Here is a 9,545-nt window from a genome sequence, read left to right as displayed (position 1 = left end):
GGATGCCGTCTCATCTTGGTTTTGCCTGAAGCTCACGTTCTAGGGCACGCACAGAAAATATCTTGGTAGTTCTGGACACGTCAGAGTGTTTTCTTTCGAAAGCTATCAATTATATGCATAGTCGAGCATCTTTTTGTGACAAAATATCTTGTTTAAAACGGGAACGTTTTTCATCCAAAAATGAAATAGCGCCCCCAGAGCATCAACAGGTTAAAACCTACCATAAAGAAAATGTATTTCTCTTGTGATGGATTTAACACTTGAATTGTGGTGTTTTTTGTTTGTTTTAGAGCGAGCCTACAGTAACATAAATGAATATGCTATTGTCTTCTTAATTGTTCTTCTTTGTATTCTAATGTTACCCAAGACCTTCGTAAACACAACCAAATGATTATTTTTGCGACGGCATATTAAATGTACTTATTAGACTGTTAGAATGTTGCAGTCAAAATGATGGATGACTGAAAACGGGATGGCTCAAGGCCGGACCTTTCTAGTGTTAAACAGAGAGACACATAGGTAAGAATACAGCACTGACATAACATTCTGGTCTGCTATACATGGACGATATCTTCTCTTCATGAAATGTAATGTTATATAAAAAAAATTCAGTTCATTTTGGGTTTAAAGTGATATTACTGAAAAAACATGTTTTATGCACGATGTGGGAAAAATGTTTATTCCCTTTTTTTGTAAGCTGTTGATATATATAGAACAACTACAAGAGACTGACCTCAGTTTTAATATCACATCCTTTGTCGTCACTCTGAAACGTAAGTAATAACGTTGTGCTCAATGTATATGGGGAAATAATAAATACTTCTTTGGGCAACAGGCTCAGACATGTCCCCGTCTGGAAGGTAACTCCTCTCCCCTCTGATTGACACCACCATCAACCACCACCAATTCAGAGTGACCTGTCTTTTCATGATATTATTTAAACATTGAAATTCGGCCCATTTGGCTGGTGGAACGAGAGAAATGACACACTTCGCTCTGCCCCAATTTCTTTGTTGTGGAATGATTTTAACAGAGGGATCCCACGCAGGGTGTGAAATACACACATGTGCACGCACACACACACACACACACACACACACACACACACACACACACACACACACACACTCCCTGACACAACTCAAAGCCCCGCCCCCTGCGCGCACACACTCTCACTGACACATACCCACACTGGTCTGCCTCTACAATCCTCGCCCTGCCCTCTTCTCCCTCAGTATCCGCCTGACTTCAGTAAGCACACTGCCTCCACACCGTCTGCTTTGGGTTACACAGTCACCATCACAGAGGAACATAATACAGGACATCTATAGAGGAGCGGACAGCCCCGACAACAGTAGAGCAGCATGGGGAGCAGCATGTCATGTGTTCCCCAACAAAACTTCAGGTTCTCCAGCAAGAGTTTCATACGCAGGAACAGGTAAGAAAGGGCAAATCCTCACAACACAGGCAGAGTCTTAATGTCATACATGTCTGGCTTGTGTGTTGTGGTGTGGTATTGGAGATGGATGGAATTCCTGGTATTTTTCACAGTGTTTGAGGTGTACGGTTTAAACGGAGGTTGGGAGGTTTATGGGATCAGAGACAGGATCACATAGGGGGTACACGAGAGCACATGAGCAGTGGTATATTTCCAACTGTGTGATACAGTTACTGTTTTCCTCTTATTTGCATCTCCCTGTTAGACTGTAGTTTTGTTTCTTGTCAGATAATCTGGTTCCCTTCCCATCAGTATCTGACCCAAATTAGAATAGAATAAAAGACAATGGTTAGGATATAATATAATATAATAGAATGGTTAGGATAGAATATAATAGAATGGTTAGGACAGAATATAATAGAATGGTTAGGATAGGATATGATATAATGGTTAGGATAGGATATGATATAATGGTTAGGATAGAATAGAATAGAATGGTTAGGATAGAATATAATAGAATGGTTAGGATAGGATATGATATAATGGTTAGGATATAATATAATAGAATGGTTAGGATATAATATAATAGAATGGTTAGGATATAATATAATATAATAGAATGGTTAGGATAGAATATAATATAATAGAATGGTTAGGATAGAATAGAATGGTTAGGATATAATATAATAGAATGGTTAGGATATAATAGAATGATTAGGATATAATAGAATGGTTAGGATAAAATAGAAAATAATGGGTAGGATATAATAGAATGGTTAGCATAGAATATAATGGTTAGGATAGAATATAATCACTGCCGGGACATAAACCGACAATGTCCTAGTCATGAAATAATTATTTTGGATTGTTTCGAAGTTGATTGGTATTGCTGTAAGCTTATGCTACTTTAATGTACTATCAGAGTCATGAAATGAATCAACTTTATGACCCTCAGTGAAATGCTTTTACTTATAGCCACTGAGCAAAGCAAGGGCCATGATGGTACAACTGTTATGAGTTGCTACTTTACCACATGGTTCACCATTCTGGAGGCAGCCTCTATCTCTAGTATCCTTAGGGTTCTGCCAAGTAAATTTATGTTCAAATAAAAACAGAGGTTTAGTGTTGTCCAAAGTGCACCTAACCGTTGCCTCTTTACAAGCATGCACACACTTGAAAGCGCACACACACACACACACACACACACACACACACACACACACACACACACACACACACACACACACACACACACACACACACACACACACACACACACAGGTGAATTGATTGTTCACTTGGAACAATAAATTCCGTGTTCTCACATACTCTGTGTTCTGCTCTCTCTCAATTCAGTTCAATTCAAGGGGATTTATTGCCATGGGAAACATACAGTCGAAGTCTGAAGTTTACATACACTTAGGTTGGAGTCATTAAAACTCGTTTTTCAATCACTCCACAAATTTCTTGTCAACAAACTATAGTTTTAGCAAGTCGGTTAGGACATCCACTTTGTGCATGACACAAGTCATTTTTCCAACAATTGTTTATAGAAAGATTATTTCACTTATAACTCACTGTATCACAATTCCAGTGGGTCAGAAGTTTACATACACTAAGTTGACTGTGCCTTTAATTAAACAGCTTGGAAAATTCCAGAACATGATGTCATGGCTTTAGAAGCTTCTGATAGGCTAATTTACTTCATTTGAGTCCATTGGCAGTGTACCTGTGGATGTACTTCAAGGCCTACCTTCAATCTCAGTGTCTCACTGCTTGACCTCATGGGGAAATCAAAAAAATCAGCCAAGACCTCAAAACAAATTGTAGACCTCCACAAGTTCATCCTTGGGAACAATTTCCAAACGACTGAAGGTACCACGTTCATCTGTACAAACAACAGTACACAAGTATAAACACCATGACACCACACAGCCGTCATACCGCTCAGGAAGGAGACGCATTCTGTCTCCTAGAAATGAACGTACTTTGGTGCGAAAAGTGCAAATCAATCACAGAACAACAGCAAAGGACCTTGTGAAGATGCTGGTGGAAACAGGTACAAAAGTATCTATATCCACAGTAAAATGAGTCCTATATCGACATAACCTGAAAGGCCACTCTGCAAGGAAGAAGCCACTGCTCCAAAACCGCCATAAAAAAGCCAGCCTACGGTTTGCAACTGCACATGGGGACAAAGATCGGACTTTTTGGAGAAATGTCCTCTGGTCTGATGAAACAAAAATTGAACTGTTTGTCCATAATGACCGTTGTTATGTTTGGAGGAAAAAGGGGGATGCTTGCAAGCTGAAGAACACCATCCCAACCATGAAGCATGGGGGTGGCAGGATCATGTTGTGGGGGTGCTTTGCTGCAGGAGGGACTGATGCACGTCACAAAATAGATGTCATCATGAGACCGGAAAATTATGTGGCTATATTGAAGCAACATCTCAACATTACATTACATTACATTTAAGTCATTTGGCAGACGCTCTTATCCAGAGCGACTTACAAATTGGTGAATTCACCTTATGACACCTTACTCACCTGACATCACATTATACCTTACTCACCTGACATCACATTATACCTTACTCACCTGACCTCACATTATACCTTACTCACCTGACCTCTCACATTATACCTTACTCACCTGACCTCTCACATTATACCTTACTCACCTGACCTCACATTATACCTTACTCACCTGACCTCTCACATTATACCTTACTCACCTGACCTCTCACATTATACCTTACTCACCTGACCTCTCACATTATACCTTACTCACCTGAAGACATCAGTCAGGAAGTTAAAGCTTGGTCTCAAACGTGTCTTCCAAATGGACAATGACCCCAAACATATTTCCAAAGTTGTGGCAAAATGGCTTCAGGGCAACAAAGTCAAGGCATTTGAGTGGCCATCACAAAGCCCTGACCTCAATCCTATAGAACATTTGTGGGCAGAAATGAAAAAGGGTGTGCGAGCAAGGAGGCCTGCAAACCTGACTCAGTTGCACCAGCTCTGTCAGGAGGAATGGGTCAAAATTCACCCAACATATTGTGGGAAGCTTGTGGAAGGCTACCCAAAGCAGTTGACTGAAGTTAAACAATTTAAAGGCCATGCTACCAAATACTAATTGAGTGTAAGTAAACTTCTGACCCACTGGGAATGTGATGAAAGAAATGAAAGCTGAAATAAATGGTTACCCTAACTGACTTAAGACAGAGAATTCTTACTAGGATTAAATGTCAGGAATTGTGAAAAAAGTACATTTAAATGTATTTGACTAAGGTGTAAACTTCCAACTTCAACTGTATATGTTGAAAAGGGTGGGGCTTAAGCTGCATCCCTGTCTCACCCCACGGCCCTGTGGGAAGAAATGTGTGTCTTTTTGTCTATTTTAACCGCACACTTGTTGTTTGTGTACATGGATTTTATAATGTCGTATGTTTTCCCCCCCGACACCACTTTCCATCAATGTGTATAGCAGACACTTGTGCCAAATTGAGTCGAAGGCTTTTTTGAAATTAACAAAGACTTTTTCTTTGTTTTGGTTTGTTTGTTTGTCAATTATGGTGTGCAGGGTGAATACGTGGTCTGTCGTACGATAATTTGGTAAAAAGCCAATTTGACATTTGCCCAGTACATTGTTTTCACTAAGGAAATGTATGAGTCTGCTTTTAATGATAATGCAGAGGATTTTCCCAAGGTTGATGTTGACGCATATCCCATGGTAGTTATTGGGGTTGAATTGTGGATTGGGGTGATCAGTCCTTGGTTCCAAATATTGGGGAAGATGCCAGAGCTAAGGATGATTTTGAAGAGTTTTAGTTTCGCCAATTGGAATTTGTTGTCTGTATATTTGATCATTTCATTGAGGAATCTATCAACACCACAGGCCTTTTTGGGTTGGAGGGTTTTTATTTTGTCCTGTAGTTCATTCAAGGTAATTGGAGAATCTAGTGGGTTCTGGTAGTCTTTAATTGTTGATTCGAAGATTTGTATTTGATCATGTATAGATTGTTGCTGTTTGTTCTTTGTTAAAGAGCCTAAAAGATTTGGAGAAGTGGTTTAAAGTTTCTTCGGTTTCTTATTTGAGATTGCTGAGAGGTCAGATATACTGTTAATATTTTCTACTGCAGAGTTTACACCTTCACTATTACAGTGGAACGTTTTGTACAGGAAGTTGTCTTAAAGGGATTGAATTTGTTGTTGCCTAATTGTTTTTTGGTAGTTTTCCAAACTGCATTCCTTCCATCTATAGCATTTCTTAATATTACTCAGTTCCTTTGGCTTTGATGCCTCGATTGAGTATTGCTTTGTTCAAGTAGACTGCGATTTTGCTGTGGTCTAATAGGGGTGTCAGCGGGCTGACTGTGAACGCTCTGAGAGACTCTGGGTTGAGGTCAGTGATAAAGTAGTCTACTGTACTACTGTCAGGAGATGAGCTATAGGTGTACCTACCATAGGAGTCCTCTCGAAGCCTACCATTGACTATGTACATATCCAGCATACGACAGAGCTGCAGGAGTTTTTATTGGTTATGTTATCATAGTTATGCCTAGGCGGGCATATGGGGGAGAGAATGCTGTCACCTCCAGGCAGGTGTTTGTCCCCCTGTGTGCTGAGGGTGTCGGGTTCTTGTCCGGTTCTGGCATTTAGGTCGCTACAGACTAGTACATGTCATTAAAGTATGGTGACTCTAGTGGGGGGATATAGGTAGCACACAGGAGGACATTTTTCTCTGTTCTATACCAAATTAGCATACCCCCTTACCCCCTTAGTCCCTTCCCTATTTTACACCTGGTAGTTTGGTGGATGGGACTACCAGCTCTCTGTAACCTAGAGGGCAACCAGTGGGTCCGTCTCCTCTATACCAGGTTTATTGTAGGATGACAATGTCTCACACTCTCTCTGTGTAGTGAAAGGGCCAGGTTCAGCTCAGTTATTCCCTGTAGAGCAAGATAATGTGACTGCCAATCTAGTGACACAGAAAATACTAGGTTCGCAGATACCAGTCTTAGTCAATACGTTTACAGAGTTTACATTTCTGGATTGCATTAGACAGTCAGTGTTCACATTATATTGTTCTGCTCAGAATTCAAAGAACAAGAACCTGGAATGTAGTGATCACTTTATTGATGATTGATTCATGCTTGTCAGTCTTATTTGTCAGTCATCACATTCTGATCCGAACTTGATTTACCACCAGCTCAGATGAAGTCTTTGTTTCATGCTAATGTCATTTAGATGGGCCACAGGGAGATAGAGAGAGAAACTCAAGGGAGATTGTAAAAGTTGACTCACTCTGTTGTCAATGCACCGGAAATGTTTCTTTATGAAGCGGTGACACTAAAGATAAGAGACGGGGTTCAGGCTTGACAAAGGAGGATATTGAAGCCTTTATTTCTTTATTTATGCACTGCCTATCTGAGACATAAGCCCTGAATGTTTTGCTCATTTAAATGGGTGATATTGAAGGGAACTGACCAAAAGGTTTCCTGGTCAAATGTGTCTAGATTTACAATGTGAAACCAGGCACTCACTTTACACTCCACACCCTCTCAAACTGAAAAGGGAACTCTTCAGAAAGGAACACATTCATCTTGAACTCATTGTTTTCATCCGCCATTGAGAAGCCTGTTGGCAGCACAGCAAACAAACAGGCTAGCTAGGCTACCTGCGTGGGAAACATGGGAGAGTGAGTTGTAACAGAAGTTTCTTTTCCCCCTTCCCTCCCGGAGCAGCAGCCGCTTGTTCCGTAAGAGGTATCCCCAGGAAGGACAGGAGAAGTCCAACAGCATCATCAATATTCTCTGCACTGTCACTCCGAGGAAGGTATGGAATGCTGGAAAACTCTCTCCCTCCCTCTTCCCCCCTTTCTCCGTCCGTCTCTCTCACTCTCCATCTTCCATATTCTCTCTCTCAACCATGATAAATGACAGACATATTTCATGAACACACACAAATATTTTTCTCTCATTTCAACCATGTCAGAGAAACACACTTACTATGTTAATACATGTACAGTATGTATAATCTTGGGACACCTGAATAACCTTTTTTTTCTGAAAATTAACAATCAAACTTCTTTATCCCCAATTTAAGTTAGATTTGTTTTACCTAGGCAAGTCAGTTAAGAACAAATTCTTATTTTCAATGACAGCCTAGGAACACTGTGTTAACTGTCTTGTTCAGGGGCAGAACGACAGATTTTTAACTTGTCAGCTCGGGGATTTGATCTTGCAACCTTTCGGTAACTAGTCCAACGCTCTAACCACTAGGCTACCTGCCGCCCCAGGTTTGTTGTGCACAATTGGCTAATATTCACTAATGTGATTGGTTGCTTGCAGGAGATGACCCATAAGGATCTGCAGAAGATCGAGAACATTAAGTGGGAACCTCCGTTTCCTTACGACCCAGCCAGTGGCTGGAAGAAAAGCAGCATCAATGTCAAAAATTATGGCAGGATGGTCCACAGCTCTAAAGTCCGCTTCCGCTTTCTCCACTGCCAGGTGAGAATCTACACACACACACACACACACACACACACACACACACACACACACACACACACACACACACACACACACACACACACACACACACACACACACACACACACACACACACACACACACACACACACACACACACACACACACACACACACACACACACACACACACAGAGAGGCGAGCACACACACATGCACACACACACACACAGAGGCGAGCACACGCACACGTCCTCTGACGGAACTGTAACACCTCAAGTCACTTCAGATAACTGACTAACTAAATGATGAAACAACAATAAAGCACAATAAACATATGCCTCCACACAGTCATTGTGGTTAATGAGGTCTTTAAAAAAGCCTCAACCCTACAGTGAAACAGTGTGTTAGTCACCCCCGACGAGAGGCAAACCAAACAAACAGGTGGAGGGGACAGGATGTAGTCCTAGCTCTGCGGGTTTGTGAAACGGTTAGCTAATGCTTAGCTAACGTTGACGTGGTGACCGAGGGGGATGAATAAAACGAGGGTAGGGGATCGCAGGCCGTGTCAGCATAGGGGACCGCAGGCCGCGTTTCAACATGCTGGGCACTGAAGGAATTGGGAAACAACTCCCTGAGACAACCTCAGGGCTGATCTAAGAACAGGTATACGGGAAAATACCGGCGCCCAACCGTGGGAATCGCTATCTGTCACAGATGCAATCACACTGTCAAAGAGAGTGAGAGAGCGAGAGAGAGACAAAAAAGGAGTGAAAAAATGGAGTGTTGTAATGGAGTGTCATAGGGGAAAGAACACATTGTTTGGTAACTCAATACAACGCAGAGAGTAAATCGAGGAGGAAGTATTGCTTCACTGTTTTTGAACCTGAAAAGAATACAGGGCTAGTCTTGGCAAATTGCAGGAAGTGATTGTAAATCACAAGTGGCTCTTTGAGAAATCCCATAAATCCTCAGAATACCACAAGTCCTCATAATACCACACATCCTCCTAATACAACACGTCCTCCTAATACAACAAGTCCTTATGATCGAAATCTAGCACAACACTTACAGATGTAAAATTACCCCCAGTCAGCAAAATTAGTGCACTTTACAGGGAATCGGGTGCTTTGTGGGACGTTCATTATGTCATGATGAATCAATCTCCAAATCATTATTTGGTAACACTGCGTCATATTGCCAATCTTTTAGTCTTTCTCTGATATTCTATGTTTCCCCAAATGACCACCATAATAGACAGATAGAGGCATATCACTTCCTCACACACACACACACACACACACACACACACACACACACACACACACACACACACACACACACACACACACACACACACACACACACACACACACACACACACACACACACACACACAGGCAGACACAGGCAGACACCCTCAGTCTCTTGCACTCTCTCCTCAGGATGTGCATGACTGCTACCTGGACCTCTTCCAGACACACCTTCATTTTGTCTCCAACAACACCACTGGACTCACCTACCAGGTGAGGCTTTCCAACTGTTCTTCAAAGTCTGCCGTTATGTTATTTACGGAGATAGATTGTACTCAACATGTTGTAAATTA

The 9,545-nt window shown here is 41.5% G+C and overlaps 1 protein-coding gene across 1 annotated transcript in view; it reads left to right on the top strand.

Moving 5' to 3' along the window:
- The first annotated feature begins 1,229 nt into the window (after positions 1 to 1,229).
- plekhn1 (pleckstrin homology domain containing, family N member 1) overlaps positions 1,230 to 9,545 on the top strand; it is a 28,625-nt gene continuing 20,309 nt past the window's right edge. The window contains exons 1-4 of the mRNA XM_064923054.1: positions 1,230 to 1,438; positions 7,191 to 7,281; positions 7,797 to 7,958; positions 9,385 to 9,465. Coding sequence (XP_064779126.1) covers positions 1,365 to 1,438; positions 7,191 to 7,281; positions 7,797 to 7,958; positions 9,385 to 9,465 — 408 coding nt within the window. The 5' untranslated portion in view covers positions 1,230 to 1,364. The remainder of the gene's footprint in view (positions 1,439 to 7,190; positions 7,282 to 7,796; positions 7,959 to 9,384; positions 9,466 to 9,545) is intronic.

The sequence above is a fragment of the Oncorhynchus masou genome, chromosome 18, assembly GCF_036934945.1.
Source record: "Oncorhynchus masou masou isolate Uvic2021 chromosome 18, UVic_Omas_1.1, whole genome shotgun sequence".
In the NCBI taxonomy this organism is placed as follows: Eukaryota; Metazoa; Chordata; class Actinopteri; order Salmoniformes; family Salmonidae; genus Oncorhynchus; species Oncorhynchus masou.
The sequence above is the reverse complement of the archived record's forward strand: the minus strand, read 5'-3'. Positions and strand labels throughout refer to the sequence as shown.